Below are 17,895 nucleotides of genomic sequence, written 5' to 3' on the forward strand. Positions count from 1 at the left end.
AAAATCAAGCTCCCTGCAATGGGAATTTGTGACTATTTGGCCATAATGAAGTATTTCAAGTCCATGTACTCCCAGGCTACTGACCCTGGACGCACTACCCACGTCTCTAAACTTCAGGGTCCTCATCTATAAAATGAAGTTCATAATAGCTCCTGCTTCTTGAATCTGTTGCGAGGATTGCAGATGAGTGTCTGTCTGTCACACACTAGGTACTCAGTAAGGGCTAGCTAGTAACAGTAGAGACAATGACCACCACAGCCACCATTTCTTACAGAATAAGATTTCCAAGGCCTGCCTATCAACCCGACATTACATACAATTATGAGACAGTAAGATTAGCTCTTCAGATACCAGAGACTTTTTTCATTCTGTTTTAGTTCTGCAAGTTCCCTGTTATGCAGTGAATTATTAAAGACATCGGAAATTCTCTTTTACCATACAGGCACATATCATTCAATTGTAGAAACTGGTAGAATCTCTTTAATTTTTAACTTTACCCTTCATCATGACCATAATAATAAGAGGGGTTGGTTGTTTGTTTTAAGCAGCAAGCTTAAGCGTGGAGCCATGCTCAGCGCTGTACTTTGAGAACATATGAACAGCTTCCTCTGGTTTAGCATCTCCCCTCTGGCTCATCTTAGGGGTTTGGATTATTAGTCACTGGGAGCTCTAAAGCACTTAACTGAGTCTGGGGATTCCTAATTTTCTACTCAGAGTTCATAGGGAAGTAAGCAGAGAGCTCTCCTTTGGAGGCTCCATGCTGCCGTAAGGCCTTTCTTTGAAAGCTTCTCTTTCCTGAAGACAAAGAGTCCAGGGCTGAAGCAGCAGGCCCCACTGGAGTTTCTGCCTTGACTGTTTTGTCTTCCCATCTGTCTCCATCTGGCCATGTCAGTCCTCCGCATAAAGCCCTGGCAGACACTCTCAATGCCAGGTTAGTCCAGGATCCACAGGGTGTCATATGAGGCCCAGATAACCCAGCTCCCAGCCACCTCTGCAGTCTCATCTCCGAACGACACCTTGGGATTAGCCATCCCGGACGACCTGCCACTACCTGGACAGGCCAGGTCGCATCACTTCTCTGTGCTTTTCTTCCTGCTACCTGATCTGCTTAGAGCGCACCCCACTTCCAACATTCCTGAGGCCCGCTTCTAAGACTCAGGCAGTGAATCATTTCCCAGTTATCCTACACATTGTCTCAGCAAAACTGACTTTTTCCTTCTGGAATCCTCGCTGCCTCTTGTACAGACATAAATCATCGTGCCAATAACATTTTATTGCACATATATGTCTACTGGTTGACCTCCATCATCTGTATTAAGGTAGTGGCTCTATTACATACATCTGTGTATTTCTTCTATATAACCAGGTTCTTCGTTTGCTGCTTAAAAAAAAAAAAACAAAAAAACACACCCTCTTATTACCATGGTCATGATAAAGGGTAAAGTTAAAAATTTAAAAATAAGAGATTTTTACCATGGCATAGTGCCAGGAACATAGTAGATTCTCAATAGATATTCACTGAATGAATGAATAAAATACTCTTCCTGACTGGTGAAATGACCATAACCAGCTTGAACTTCTTGTGTTCATCACTTCTCAAACTGAGGAAACACCCACCGTTCCTCCTCACAGATGTCCTTTGGAAGATTGGTGCGCATTTGCAATATGATCTGAAAGTTGTAAGATAAGGTATAGGGGTTGAGCAGTTTCTGGAAGTTATGGATCTAGTGATTTCTGTCCTATAACTATAACAAGGCTCTTCTGAATCTTAAAATCTTGTTATTTAAGCTTCCAATCCATCTGGAGACAGCACTCTTAAAATAGATAAACTAGAGACACACTAAAACAACAAAGGCCAAATAGGTAAAATATAATAATATATAAAAAAAAATAATATTTAAAATGTGTTACAGGTCAAATATAGGTCAAGGATAAATTTCTGTTTAGCTTATCTTTTGGCATCCTTTTAATTTATATATATGTAAAATCTCAGACTTTTATTCACACTAGTGGCTAAACTGATCTCTAGAAGTGAATTGGGACAGAGGTCAACAACTACATTTGCTCATTAGTAGTATTATGTAACGATCTGAAAGTCCTAAATGAATTCTTATCCTTTTAAGCAACTGCTACTTAATATAAAAAGATGACTTCATCAAGAATATTTTGGCTTATATTTCTCCTTAGACCCTCACTGTAAGTCAATGACAAGCTGAGATTATACTTATCATGCAAAAATGTCTCTTCCTTAATATTGAGCCTAATATCTAGGAAATGTAGAGAGGATATAATGGAAGGTAGGGCATTGGAGGCAATGTGGACACAAAAGAAGTAAGTGAAATGAGCAAAAATGTGGTGGTGAGGGGAGAAAGCAGGGAAACCAGGAGAAAGATGCTGTGCAGAGAGAAAGGGGTAGTAAAGACAGAGAAAAGGCCTCAATTACTAAAAAAGAAGTTACCACCCATTGTATTCTTTTGCTACAATTAACAATTTTTTATATTTGTTTGACACTGAGTTTTTATCTCCCAGTGGTTTGGTAACCTGGTTACAATGGAATGGTGGAATGATATTTGGCTCAATGAAGGTTTTGCAACATACATGGAACTTATCTCTCTCAACATCACATATCCAGAGCTACAGTTTGTAAGTTGCAACTTTGGTCCTAAGAAATCATTAATTTACTATTATAATTTTTAGAAAGTGCCAAAGAGAACACGGCATTGTGTTTTTGAACCTGTGGTGTTTTCTTTTGTATAAACAGATTGTATTGATTTGCTAGGGCTGCCATGACAAAATTCCACAGACTGGGTGACTTAAGCCAGTTTATTTTCTCACAGATCTGGAGGTTGTCTGGCTTCAGAATTCTCCAAATTGCCACAAAAAAAAAATATTTCAGGCATTATTCTATATTTATCCAAGAGTCTGTAAGCAATATGTCTGTTAACATAATGAATTCTAAGATGGTGCTTCCCTGATGGTAATCTGCCTGCAATGCAGGAGACCCGCATTGAGAAAAATCTCTGGGTTGGGGAAATCCCCTGGAGAAGGGCATGGCAACCCACTCCAGTATTCTTGCCTGGAGAATCCCATGGACAGAGGAGCCTGGCGGGCTACGGCTCATAGGGTGGAAAAGTGTCCAACATGACTGAAGCCACTTAGCAAGCACGAAGGGGGTCTGAACTGCACATAACAAGGTAGCGCTAACTAGTAACGGATAGTTAGCTCTTTGGGGTAAATATTTGGTCCAGTACAGTTACAGATAGACATGGATTCAAAGTCAGCGTCCTTTTATTTCTTTTTGCTATGTGCTGAGTCTGTGGTTTAATCCAAAAGTTTCATGCATTCTCACTTATAAAATGTGTACAATGCCTCTTCCTTGCAGAGTGTTGAAAGGACTGCAGATGAGGAATATAAGAGCCTGACACATAAGCACATGCTCACTAAATGGGAACCTTTGTTTTATTTCTGTTTCCAAGGACTTTGTTCATGGGAAACATTCAGGCAGTGTCTGAGGAAATATCACATTTAGACCTTTAACAAAATATAGAATTGGTGAAAGGGGACTATATCAGGGGAAAGAAACATTTTGTAAGAAATATTGTTTGCATACTTACTCCTGAGAATATCTTACTAACTGTAGCATCTTTACTACTGCTTTGAGTGTCAAATGGAAATTGAAGAAACAAATGCTTTCTCCTGTTTAGGATGACAATTTTTCGAACACATGCTTTGAAGTCATTAAAAGAGATTCACTAAATTCATCCCATCCTATCTCCAATCAAGCAAAAACTCCCACTCAAATACAGGAAATGTTTGATGCTGTTTCCTACAACAAGGTAGGAGATGATGTGGGCCAGGTAGTAAATAAATGCCCTGCCCTGGGAGAAGTATAATGATGCCAGCACATCAACAGTTGTTGGTGCCGGATTACTTCTGTGTCGCTTTTTGTCTTACGTGCTGCTCATTTATCAGACATTACACATGTTCCATGGCATGTAAGCTTCCTTTAAGAACATATGCTACCCTTTACCTTCTTTTTCTTTGTATTTTTATCTAGGGAGCTTGTATTTTGAACATGCTCAAGGATTTTCTGAGTGAGGAGACATTCAGGAAAGGAATTATTCACTACTTAAAGAAATTCAGCTATAGAAATGCTAAGAATGATGATTTGTGGCACAGTCTGTCAAACGTAAGTCATTGGTTGGGTTACAGGAGACTGCTGGTAAGCCTAAACAGTGACAAGCTAATTATGAAGGCTTATAAATAGTTATATTGTCAGGCAACGGATGTTTATTCCACTTGCCACACTGCCCCGGTTAAGCAGGCCGCACCTGTCTATTTCCTTGGCATCTTGCTAAACCAAGATGCTACACTAGCTTAGCCCCGGGGGGTTGGTATTTGACCTGCTTCTCTTTGGTTTCCCTCTTCTGGTTAACCCTACATTTTGTCTTCTGTTTCCAAACCTTTCATGACTTTGTAATTCCTTCATGTAACTCGTCATCTTCTCTTCCCAAATGTAAGCTTAAACTCTACTTGTTCAACTTGATGTCCCAGCCAGTATTTGGTTGAGTGAGATCCACCTGCTCCCTCATGCAAGAAATCCTGCTCATCCCTGTCATCACGTCTTTGTTTCTGGTGCTCTTGCTGCCTGAAGTGTACTTGCTCCTTTGCAACAACTCAAGTGCGGTCCATCTTTTGAGATCCAGCTGAGGGTTCACCTCCCTCTCATAGCCAGCTCCAGCACTCACTGCCTTTCTGCTGAATACCTAGAAGTGCACTTATGAATCTCTTCCAGCCAGTGACGTTCTCTTTTATTGGTTTCCATTGATTTAATGATAACAGTGATAATAATAAAATCTGCTTAAGAGAAAGAATCATGTCAGGCCCCTAGTATTCTATTGACCCTATAATCATGGTTAAGAGACGGCTAATGATTGATTAAAGAATATATGGTCTCTTTGTCATTGGGATTCATGTAGGATAGTAGGTAAGAGAAAGAGAAAACATGCAGTCAACTCAGATGATTCTAATAATTATTCAAATATTTTTAGATTTTCAAATGCCAGTACTTTTTAATAGAAATAATAAACTGGCAGAGTTGTGCCTGCAAGTAGAAATACCCTAAGCCATTGTACACAGAAGAGGTCCTCTCTTCTTTGTAAGCGCTTTTGTCCCAGGGGTAATAACAATATTGTTCAATATTTGTCCAGCATGTCATAGTTTAAAAAAAATCATATGCATTATCTTCTTTGATTTCTCTGTTCCCTCATTAAGTCTGGATCCTTAAGGTTTAACTTATGTGTGATTTGGGGGTCAAAGAAGCAAATGCAAGTAATTAAAATTTCACAGTAGTTCAAAACTTTTACTGACATTCTTGAAAACCCTAAAAGGGATCAACCACACCATCCTTTATAATACTTATAAAAAGGCTCTTTCTCGCGGCTTCCCCGGTGGCTCAGTGGTAAAGACTACACCTGCCAATGCAGGAGACACAGCTTTGATCCCTGATCCAGGAAGATCCCACGAGCTGCGGAGCAACTGAACTCACGTACCACAACTACTGAGTGTGTGCTGTAGCCCGGGAGCTGCAACTACCGAAGCCCACGTCCCTAGAGCCTATGCCCTGAAGCAAGAGAAGCCTCCGCAGCTAGCAGCCCACTCACTGCAACTCCAGAGTAGCCCCTGTTCACCGCAGCCAGGGAAAAGCCCACACAGCAATGCAGACCCAGGGCAGCCAAAAAACAAAAGTAAATTTTCAAAAAAAGTCTCAAGAAAATGCTCTTTCTCCATCACCTCCTGCAGGTGATCCAGATGATCTCATCCCGACTCTCCCCCAGGTTCTCAACAAGCTTTTCTTTTCATTGCTTTTCTCTCCCACCCATCTGCTTCCCTCCTCCTTTACAAGGGGTGTGTGTGTGTGTGTGTGTGTGTGTGTTTTGCAAAGAGGAAGAATCCATCTTTTGTGCGGTTAGTGAGTGGAAAGGGGATTAAAGGAGAGATTTGGCCAAGAATTACAGAACTCTTTTAGGCCAACTGTGTGAACACTTCTATACTAATTTTTGTCACATCCTGCTTATTACCATCTCAAGAAGGAAAGGTAGGCAATCTTAACCCATTTTTTAAAATGGGTTTTCCCAAAAATGGGAAAACTAATGCTAATGAAGAGATTTGTTCAAGATCTTATACAAGTGAGTGATGGAGTCATTACTTCAAATCTGTCTCCTGACTCAGTCCAGTGTTCATTCTCTCAATGACATCACAACTTCTTCCTAGCTACCGGAGAGGTCTCCCATCTAACCTTCCACTAAAGGTCCTAAATTCTTAGCTGACCCCTTTCTGATGTTAAATGAAACTGTGGCACAAAAATGATAAATTTCCAAAAATACCTAAATCAGCACAGTGTCACATAATATCAATTAAATATTTAAAAGGGTAACTTGTATGTATTTTTTTATGAATTGCTATGCTCATTATAATGTCTAGATGAATTACATTTTCATACATTTATGCTAATAAATATTTGCATTCATGTCAAATGTTCTTTTTAAGCCAATTCTCAGAGGCCAAATGGCAGCGCTCTTTTATTTTTGCTTTCTAGAATTGTTTAGAAAGTGATTCTACATCGAGTGGATTTTGTTATTCTGATTCCAAGAAGACAAGCAACACAGTAAGTAGAGAGAGACTTGGAGGGTGGAAGAGATTTGGCTCATCTCCAGACCTGGAGTGAGTCTGTAAAGTTGTCCAGCTGCCCCTTTAAATAACTGGAGAGAAGGAAAAACTCCACAATTTTCCTTGAAACAAAGCTGACTGAGAAGGAATGCTCAGGCCATTAAGGGGAGGGTGATGGTCTTACTACTATATTTTTGTTGTTATAATTCAGCTTTCCCACAATCCCACCAATGGCTAAAAATATCTCAGCTCAAAATTCCTCTGAGTGGTTATTGCTACACTGGTATCCTCAGGGCTCTGCAAAATGCCAAACCAAATATGTTAGGTTTGGAAGTAGTATGAATGGCTTTCTTGAGGCCCCATCTTTTTGTTTACTTCTGGGAAGTTATTGGAACATTTTAGGAAAGAGGAAAAAAGATCAGTCATCATGGGAAAAAAAAAAAAAAAAGAAAGAAAAGGCAAACTTTAAAAAGCGTCATGGTAATCCCATCAAGTTATGGTTTCTAAAGGCAGATTTGGCATCATGCAGTGATCAGAAACCCATCCTAGAAGCTGTTAATAAAAAGCTAGAGGTTTTATCCTCCACTCCATATACCTCTATTGATATAATATCGTTCTATTGAAATCTTTAAAAGAGGCATTTCTCCCTAAACCTCTGAATTCCATCGTTAATGAAATGGGGGGGTAGTTTTTGTTTTGTTTTGGTGGGTTCTTTTTTTCTTCTGTTTTGAAAGGGAGCAGAGAGGGGCCCCAGTCTCAAACCCTTCCTCTTGGCCTTTCTTGCCCTGTATTAACCCTCAAGCTCCCAGACACGTCCCTGCTTCAGGTAACTTTCCAGGAGCAGCGCTGGATGGGGAGGGAAGGGGCAGGTCCAGCCCAGGTTCTACATGGCGCCTCTGGGAGCCTGCAGTCGGAATCCGCTCTTCCTGCCCAAGCCGTGTCCCTAGCATCCGCGGAGGTCTGAGTACCTGATCTCTCTCTGGCTTCTCTCCTGTGCCTCGGGTTACCAAAGTCACTTGTCGTTTCAGCTCGCGTTTCTGCGGGAAAATGTAGAGCTCAAGGAGATGATGGCTACATGGACTCTGCAGAAAGGCATCCCCCTCGTGGTGGTTAAACGAGAAGGGCGTTCCCTCAGACTGCAGCAAGAGCGCTTCTTGTCCGGGGTTTCCAAGGAGGACCCTGAATGGGGGACCCTGCAGGAAAGGTGCTTGCTTTTTGTTTGTCGGTCTAGTTTACCTCATCTCAGTTTACTCACAATTGCATCAGCTTTCTTTCAGCTTCTCTGGCAATTTTATGGGATGCTATTTCTACATGGGACTCAATAGACTGAGCTAGCCTTGCTAACAGCCTTAAGGAGCTTCAGATGAGCCAGACTGCTTTGGTGAGCAGCGTGTGCTTGCTAATCCTGCAGCCACCCTTAGGACCTCAGTTCTGGTGCAGAAGGCCGTTAGTTACATCCCTAATATAATATTCCCTGGCTGTCTACTAGCCTTCTTTGCGCTGTGTGTGCTTAATTGTTCAGTTGTCTCCAACTCTTCAGAACCCCATGGACAGTAGCCCTCCAGGCTTCTCTGTCCATGGAATTTTCCAGGCAAGAATACTGGGCCCTAAAAAGTTGAGACTGACCCATACCTAGGAAAATAAGATGTATGACAGCTATACATCTTATCAGAAAAGGCATTTCCTGTGTGTTAAGTCATGGACTTCCCAGGTGGCGCAGTGGTAAATAATCCGCCTGCCAATGCAAGAGATGAAGGTTCAATCCCTGGGTCGGGAAGATCCCCTGGAGTAGGAAATGGCAATTTGCTCTGATATTCTTACCTTGAAAATTTCAAGGATAGAAGAGCCTAGTGAGTTACAGTCCGTGGGATGGCACAGAAGAGCCTGGCAAGCTACAGTCCATGGGGTCGCAAAAAGTCAGACATGACTGAGCACACACACACGTGTTAAATTAGATAAGACCTTCAGCTCCCTTTTCTTTTTTGGTAAGAGACTATAAATGTAATGTCTTAAAACATGATGTTCTTGGTAACAATAAAAGCAAATCCAATTACCCACTCTGTTACCTTGCTCACAAGCCTGTCCTAAGAAAATTTGTTAAAGGTTTTACTAAAATCAAGAAATTCAACACTGTCCACATTCCTCTGATCTCATTCAATAAGATGAATGAGATTAATTTGAAAAGAAATAATCCAAGTGAATCAGTGCTGGCTCTTATGATTATTATTTTTTTCTAAAATCTAGCTGTCTAAAAACAGTTCTAGAATTTTTCTGAGAATCAGAAGCAAACTCAAGGCCTTTAACACGTAGAGTATGCCATTTTCCAATTTGATCTCATCAGATGTCTATTTCCATCCAACAGCAGCCCTTATGCCATTTATCTATGTACACATCCTTCCATTTCTCTGTATGCCCTTTTGAAGTCCAAACCTCAGAGAGCTTAAACAATTTGAAGCTTGGCAACATAGGCTGGAAAATTCAATGTTTGATTTATTATTGGGAAAGCAGGACTCACAATTCTGCAACTTATCAAAATGTCACGAGAGAGTTTAATAGTGTGAATGGCTCAGAATAACAAGTATCTATGCAGTGATCTGTATTTTTCCTCTATCTGAAGCAGGATTTGGATTTCTCTTATAAAATTATTGGCCTCTGATCCATGCTTATCCAAACTTATGAATTGTTACTCTTTCTCTCTTTACTCCCAGGTGGGTTTATCTGGAAAAATCTCTGTTCTTCTAGAGCCAAAATCTATCCATGAATCTTGATCCATTACATCTTAGTGATATCTGTGTGTCTCTTTTTACCTTTTTGTGTAAATATTTCAACTGCTTTGTTGATTATTGGTTCTCTGGATTGGCAGGTAGATTATTTCTTCTGACCTTTTATTAAATCGAGTCTGTGTCTGTTGTCTCTTTTACTATTTTAGGTTTTTCTGAGGATTAATGGGCATATCCTCAGTAATATTCTTTCTGTTTTACACCTACTGGTATTTTCAAGCATTTGATTTTATAGGGTTACTATAGGTAATATGGCTTACTACATTAGAGGAAATGACCTCTAGAGGCAGCTAGAAATTAGTCAGGAAAAAATAGCTAATTTCAGTTATTTACCATGGAAAGGCCCTTGAAAAGTAACTGAGGCCTTTTCCTTCAATCCGTTCTGCTTCTCTGCTCTCTGCACTTGGCCGATGAGCAGCTCCTGACTCATTGCTGCTAGCTGACCACTTAGCAGGCGGGGGTTGAATGTGGATAGCTTCACTGAACAGAAGGATAAGTGGAAGAATCATGCTAGAATAAGATCTTTACCTTTTTGGGTTTCTTTCTACAGCTTACATTTAGTTATTTGAATTAATATCAGACTGTGAGAATTTTTAGAAATGTGAAAGGAAGATTGATCTTTTTTTTCTTTTACTTAGAAGAAAACAATTAGCAGGAATTGTGGTGGTATAAAATCTAGACAGTATATGTCACAGGTAATTGTGACAAGGCTCAACTAGGTATATATTTCTGCTCCTTCATAATCATTAAAGAATTTTTGCACACCCAAGGAACCGTTAGTCTTAGCCTGTAAAATTTATAAGGCCACTGATGTTGAAAGGACGGGTGATTAGGTGTCTTTTATAGCCTCTCTGAATCTGACAATGTGGACATTGAAATGGCCATTGATTTAGTCTGTAACAGTCTTTGCTTTCTAACGTAGGTACCTTTGGCATATCCCAGTGACCTACTCCACGAGTTCATCTAATGTGATTCACAGACACATTCTGAAATTGAAGACAGGTAATGTGAACTAATTAGCCAAAAAAATCTTTTAATTCTGAAATTAAATGTGTTCTGAGCTATAGGGAGGACAGTTACTGTAGGTCAATCCAACAATGAAAGGTATATGTTTGAGGAAATTCTCATTTATCTATACCTATGTGTTACTAAAAGAACCCTTTAGCTAGAAACTCTGGGTTTTTAATTCATGAGAAAGTTCTCTTGTGTTTTTAGCACTTAGAGATGGGTTTCAAGAATTGATGGCGTCTGATCTTATGTCTTTTAATGCCTACTAATTCAGTGGGAAAAGGTGTTCACTTTAGAACTGATTGGCCCTGGATTAAAATCCTGATTCTGTTGGATACCATACATACCTATTGGATGTATGGCCTTAAGAATATTTTTTACCCAGGGATAGCAGTGCACCCCCCACCCAGCAGCTCTCCCGGGAGCCCAGTCAGGATGAGCTCCAGGGAAACAGGCCCTACAGTGCGGCCGGCCCCGCAGGACACGTGCCTTCAGGGGTCCTCTGGGACCACCTTCCTTAGGTCAGCCCCGGGGTTAGAGGGCTGTGAGCTGTAGGCCTCTCCAGGCCGGCAGGGTGTGCGTGTGTGTCTCCTGTGTGTGCCGTGGACCAGACTGTCTGCCTCCCTGGAGGAGCGAGGGCCCTGCCCATCCTTCCTGGCTCATCCTTCCCCAGGAGGTGGGGCTCTGGGGTCACTCCTGCTTCTGCTGGGTCTCCCTGCTGACTGGGGGGTCTCCCTGCTGACGGGACCTCCCTGCTGACCAGGGTCTCCCTGTTGACAGGGTCTCCTTGCTGACAGGGTCTCCCTGCAGATGGGGGTCTCTCTGCTGACTGGGGGGTGTCCCTGCTGACTGGGGTCTCCCTGCTGACCGGGGGTCTCCTGGCTGCGGGAGGGAAGAGCTGGCTCTGTGTGTAGAGCAGGGTTGTGTTTCTGGCCTCTGAGGAAGCTGGCGGGTGTTGGGCAGGCCGTCCAGCCCCCAGGTCACAGGCCAGAGTGGGCAGGTCACCCGCCGAGGTGGCCAGGGCTCGCCCGCCCTGGGGTCTGAGGTCTGTCCCCTGTGGCCCTTGTCGACTCTCCGAGTCTGCCTTGCGTTTTGAGCAATAAAGCCTGATGGCGGTCTGTGTGCTCTCAAAAAAAAAAAAAAGAATATTTTTTAACTCCTGAGCTTCAATCTTCTGATTTATTTTGAATGAGGACTAAGCCTCAGAGGTTTTGAGAGTATATAGTAAAGTTATTTTGCCACCTACTACAATGTCTAAAATATTAAAAATAATACAATTTTATTTTCTCCTTTAAACACATCACTGAAATGTCAGAACGTTTCCCTCATAATCTCATGTTCAACCTGCAGTCCTTATTTTGCCCCGGATAAGAACTGGACAAATGGATCACCTACTTACATACACATATTTTAACATGCAGCACCTAAACCTTGAGACAAGGCTACCAGTAAATCAAACCAAACTCCAGCTGTGCTCATCATCTGGCTCACTGGGCTCAGCATGCCTTTTAGACCCGCATACGCTGCTTTTGAGAACAGATTCATCAGTCCTTTTCCTAGGAATTAGTTTACTTATTAATTTAATAAGATCACCATTCCCAAAATAAGCCATCCAGCAGACTCTGAAAATAAGTATCACCATGAGTCTTCCAGAACTTTGTCTTCCCATTGATTTATTACTAATGATATGAAGAATACTTCCGGCAATATTCACGATGTGTTCTTTGATGAGGAAATACCTATACCAATTTTCTCCTCCTAGATACTCTGGATTTATCTGAGAAGACCAACTGGGTGAAATTCAATGTAGACTCCAATGGCTACTACATCGTTCATTATGAGGGACAAGGATGGGACGAGCTCATTACGTTGCTGAATCAGAACCACACACTTCTCAGGCCGAAGGACAGAATAGGTCTGATTCACGATGCGTTTCAGCTAGTAAGGTAACGCAAAACTTCAACTAATTTCACAGGAAATCACTGCTCCCTAACCAGATATGTTAGATTTCAAATCAAATGTTCAGTGTTGATCATTCATATGATATGAATTCGAATGGAGGTCAAATACTGGCCATGGGGTCAAAGCCTACCCACTGATAAAATATTTTTATTCATCTAATGTTTAAAAATTTAATTCAACATTTCAAAATGTGGAGAAACGTATGTAAAAACCCTGACTTCTGGAATCCCTTCAATAATGAGAAGATTTGGCAACTGTGGGTCTTCGTTCCCACAGGGCAGCCATAGCGAAGGATGCAGTGGGCAGATCTTCCTTAAGCCAGGTCTGCATTCACCTCGGTACCCAAGTCCTAAATGATACACGTGAGGGTGTCCTTCACATCCTTATGGTCGCCTCCAGGCATTTACGCTTTTGACCTCAGGTTTTAAATTGTTTATGCTATAAGCTTGCTGTTTCACCAAATGCTGACATAATCTGTTAGACAAAAGGTATAAATATGGTTATAATCTTTGTAATCTTAAAATCTGGTGAACAAGCCTTTCCTTACTTTGCTCACATCAGGGAAATCAATATGAAATTGATAGAAAAATTAAGGAAGAATTGGCTACTTCTGTTTATTCCTCTTTAGACTTTCCTGGAAAGATACAATATTTTCTTTCCCTTTTCCTACTTGTCATCAATGGAATAATAGGTAGAATAAATCAAGTCACCAGGTCACTGGTGGAAAAAAGTTGGGGATCAGATGACATATTATGCTCTGTAAACTTTTCCTATTCTGAGAATTACTTTAATGCACTCATTTGATTCAGTGTGACGTTCTTTTCTTTCACATGCTTTTTTAGGTCAAGTTAAGCAAAAGTAACCAGCAAAACATCTCTCAAGCAGAGCTTCTCTGTACAACAGAATTCCCTAGTTAGAAAAGGAAGAGGATTGGGAGCTTAACCCCCAGCCCCAAAGGTCTCAGGAGTATCATGAGCTATCCTACTTCTGACTGGATGCATGCGAGACCAACTGAGAAGCGGACTGTGGTTAGTTGAGGGAGGTTTGTTTGCTCAAAGGAGAAACTCTCAGATGATTGCAAAGAAAATAGATTAAAAATTTAAAACTAGGCAGAATGAAGACTATTGACAACTCAGAATATGAAAGCCAATCTTTCCAGCAGCTGAAAGTCTTTTTATGCTGTTTCTAGCCTATAAATTTATGGGTACTCTCAATTTAGCAGCAGGAACCCTGTAGTTATTGATGTATCAACCATCATTTCTGTACCAACTAGATAGGTTAGTGAAGACCTGAGTACAAATTTTGGCTTAAAACAGGTCAGCTACCAATATGTACTATCTCTTATTGTTTGACCTTGGACAAGCTATGTAACCTTTTTAAACCTAAATTTTCTAGTCTTCAAAACTGTTTTAGTCTTTAACACTCCAATAATAATAGTGTCTCTCATAGGAGGTTGTTTTGAGGGTTGCACAAGGTAATGTAGATCCAGCACTGAGTACAGTAATAAATGCCCAATATTTGGCAGCTGTGAGCATGAGTAGTCTGATCTAATATAAACTGTTTAAAAGATCATGCATTGAATAGGAAGATGAGGTGACAACATAGAAAAATGCATTTCAAATAATGTGAAGCTGAAAAGAAAAAGCAGAATGTAAGCTTCGGTTAGCAACTACATGGGAAAAAAAAAAAAGCTCATGGTGAAAAAAAACAAAAGCAGAAAGAAATATTCCAAAGTGCTGTTAATGAGTATGTAGGGGTAATGAAATTTTGTGTTTTTCTCCTTTAATTTCGAGCTGTCTTGTAATTTGTTTATATTGCTTTTATAATAAAAGTAATTGTATAAGAAAACAATTCTAAAGTCTCATAATAGGTCTAAATTTTTTTTCCTATTCCTCTGCTTTGGTGATATATATTTTTTTCCTTCCCTGCTTTGTGAAATATCTACTTAAGAGTTTAAGTATATAACCTGTGATCACATTGAGTTTAGAGACAAAATTTGACCTAGGAATGCATATTCATTTTAACTGAGTTTTCATACTTGTTATTAAATATTTGATACTTGGATCTCCTCTGATTTGAGTGGAATTAAGATGACAGCCATAATTTCCTTACTGGTAAACTATTTATTTTTTTATTCCAATACCCTAGAAAGAAGTCCCAGATTGTTTCCTCAGGAATACAGTTTATTTCACAAAGGTACCATTTAGCTGAAACCTTATACAAATAAGTAGATATAGATTTTTTTGTTGGGCTAAAATGTATGCCTATACATAGGTTTAGTCTTTAAGGTAAACAGACATTCAGATAACATTTTGTGCATTAACTGAAGCAGAAGGCAAGTGGTAAAGGGCTGGATTTTTATTAAATAATAACTATAAGAAAATGATTCCCTCTTTGATGAGTATTAAGATTAAAGTGTTTTAAATAGGTAGCTTTTTGACCCTAGAATATAATACCTAGTCTTGTCCTGTTGCTTTTCCTCTAAGTAGAGTATACTTCATAGTACCAGTAAAGAAATAATGTGTCATGCTGAATAAAGTGAGTATTCTGCAGTAATTACCAGGATAGGAAATGTTTCCAACGCATAATACTCCACCTGGTCCTTAATATTGTTTCTGTTGGTGACCTTGTGACCTGATTTATTTTACATACTATTCTGTTGATGATAAATAGAAGAAAGAAAATAGCTTGTCTTTCCAGGAAAATCTAAACATAAGCAGTCAATTCCTCCTTAATTTCTCTACCAGTTTCATCTTGATTTCCCCAGTGTGAGCAATGTAATGAATGGATTGTGTACTAGATTTAACATTTAAAATTGTAAAGGTTGTGACTATATTTGTACTTAGCTAGTGCACTATATATTGTGACACTTACACGTGTGGGAAGGAATAGTGACATTTTGTGAATTTGTATTTTTAAAAATACAGCAGACTATAAAATTGTAGCACATATGGTCCAGCCCTCTGTCTTCAGATGAAATTTTTAGAAAATGTACTGTAGGTCTGTTTTAAAGCAGTATGTCATTGTGACTGAGAAGAGTATAGTCACAACAAAAGTTGGTTCTTTTTAATGCCACTTCTTTCTAGTTTCAGTTCCCGTGTTTCAGATGAGCATTTAAAATTTTAAAAAACCCAAAGGAGGTTCATTATATTAATGAAAAACCCAGCACAGATATCTTTGTTCTGGAATCTGTTTCCATATCAAACTAATATGCTTGATTTGAGAGTTGGATGCTGGCAAGAATGGGTTATAGACACTGCAGGGACATAGGTCTTCTCAGAAATATGAGTGAGCAACCCCTTTATGAAGGTGACGATATAATAACTTACTTCTATAGAAGAGGCACTAAAGTGTTAGTACTCGGAATAATAGTTTTGTTGTTTGTTTGCAGTAAAGGAAAATATAGAGAAGACATATCACGTTAGAATCTAAATAGATTCTTTAAAAACAAAGAAAATCCTTGTTTCGGCCTACTCAGAATAACCGCAGTTTCTCTGTTAGGCTCTAGGAAGGCATGTCAAAAAAAAAAAAGATATGGCACCTGTCCTCAAAATTTCCAAATACAATTGGAGGAACAATTCAAAACCACAAATTAAGCAATTAGAGAATGACAAGTACATGAAAAGTTTGATATTATTGGTACTAGATATTAATATTAGCTGTTTATTTCATTTAGAAAGCTCTTATTTATGTTTAGGCATTATTCTAAGCACTTTACCTATATTAACTCATTTAATCTTCACAACAGAGATTTAAAGTAGATTCTAATATTATTCCCATTATATAGAGGAGGCAGGTGAAGCTCAGAGGTTAATTTGCCCACGTCGGTGGAAGAGGTAGGATTTAAACCAAGTGGCTTGAATATAATGAGCTACTTCTGTTATTGCTCTCCGTATGATCTTACTACTTAAAATACTGAGAACTGTAAGATATACACAAACCACCAACATTTGTTTTATACCTCAGTGCAGGAAGGCTGACCCTAGACAAAGCTCTTGACCTGACTCGCTACCTCCAACATGAAACAAGCATCCCCGCGCTTCTCAAAGGTCTGGAATACCTAGAATTGTTTTACCTCATGGTGGAAAGAAGGAACATTTCAGATGTCACTGAAAATCTCAAGGTTTGTGTTCCTTTCAGAAGATTCATTAAGTAAAAGACACAGTAGCTGGACGATCAATGAGACTTGTTCTATTTTGTGTGAACTTTTGGGGTTAAATCTTGGAGAATCTGAGGAAACTGGCTGGGAGCACAGTCAACACTTAAGCATCTAATGGTTGGATATCCCCTGGTCCTTGTCATCATCACCCTAAGACCTGGGTACCAGGGTCATAAGCAAAGCATGCCTCCTAAGGGGATTTTATCTTACATCAGTTGATAGTCCCCTCTCAGATAAGAAATTAAACTGTACTTCTAATGGAGACACGAACTGTGGTGGGTGGAGACCACACACCAGAAAAAGAGAAGCAAAATGTAGAGATTAGTAGTTATATGCTTCGGGAAAGGTTTCACGCAGACTGTTTAGAGCTGAACCCATTAGACGGGTGAGTGAGAGCTGTGTGAAGAACTAAATTTAGCCTCTCTGTAAACCATCCTCTGCTTTCTGCAGCATTACCTTCTCCAGTATTTTAAGCCAGTGATTGACACGCAAAGCTGGGTTGACGAGGGCTCCGTCTGGGACAGAATGCTTCGCTCCACTGTCTTGAAGCTGGCCTGTTACCTGAACCATGCTCCTTGCATCCAGAAAGCAACTGAACTCTTCTCTCAGTGGATGGAATCCAGTGGAAAATTAAAGTAAACCTGGACTTCTGTTCTTTGTTCCTTTCCTTTTGATGTAAAAGTCTTTGATCATGCAAGACATTAAATCTAAAACCTTTTAGTGAGGATAGAAAAAAAAAACATGCTGGGAATTACATACCCTTGTTTCATGCTCCCACATAGTAAGTGCTCAATAGATTTTTGTGGGAAGTGAGGTTTAGTTCCCTGTAGGGAAAAGCTAATAAACATTAGCATGGTTTCAGAAAGACAGCCAAGGGGTGAAAGTGGGGTAGACTAGAGTGGTGCCCAATCTCCAAGAGTAATGCCTTTTAAAGATAAAAAGCAATGTGAAATGTACATGCAATCGAAACACCAATGATCAATTGATGAAACAAAAAACCAGGTGGTGGGGAGGGAGCTTTGTTCAATATATTTACTTCCTCATTAACCAATACCATACCGCATATCCCACATACCACGTCTTAGCCTCAAGTTTCAGCTTTGATAGGAAACTGATGATTTGGGCCATCTAAAGGATGTGTAAGGTGGCAAAATTGATTCCAGTGGTTGTTGTAATTAGCTAGATGCCCGGTGATCAAATGGATTCTGTTGCAGTTCAGTCTAGCAGCTGCAACCCATAGTACTAATAGACCCCACAATCTTTTCAATGTAAGCCTTGATTTCTGTCCAACACATGATTTTGTATTGTTGCTATTAA

General features: G+C 39.9%; 1 protein-coding gene across 1 annotated transcript in view; it reads left to right on the forward strand.

Moving 5' to 3' along the window:
• Window positions 1-17,895, forward strand: part of ERAP2 (endoplasmic reticulum aminopeptidase 2) — a 44,483-nt gene that overhangs the window by 18,652 nt on the left and 7,936 nt on the right. Inside the window, exons 7-15 of the mRNA XM_065919108.1 lie at window positions 2,530-2,643; window positions 3,705-3,836; window positions 4,058-4,189; window positions 6,599-6,667; window positions 7,698-7,873; window positions 10,372-10,451; window positions 12,220-12,403; window positions 16,386-16,542; window positions 17,029-17,213. Of these exons, the coding sequence (XP_065775180.1) occupies window positions 2,530-2,643; window positions 3,705-3,836; window positions 4,058-4,189; window positions 6,599-6,667; window positions 7,698-7,873; window positions 10,372-10,451; window positions 12,220-12,403; window positions 16,386-16,542; window positions 17,029-17,213 (1,229 nt within the window). The remainder of the gene's footprint in view (window positions 1-2,529; window positions 2,644-3,704; window positions 3,837-4,057; window positions 4,190-6,598; window positions 6,668-7,697; window positions 7,874-10,371; window positions 10,452-12,219; window positions 12,404-16,385; window positions 16,543-17,028; window positions 17,214-17,895) is intronic.

Source organism: Muntiacus reevesi, chromosome 1 (genome assembly GCF_963930625.1).
Source record: "Muntiacus reevesi chromosome 1, mMunRee1.1, whole genome shotgun sequence".
Lineage (NCBI taxonomy): Eukaryota > Metazoa > Chordata > Mammalia > Artiodactyla > Cervidae > Muntiacus > Muntiacus reevesi.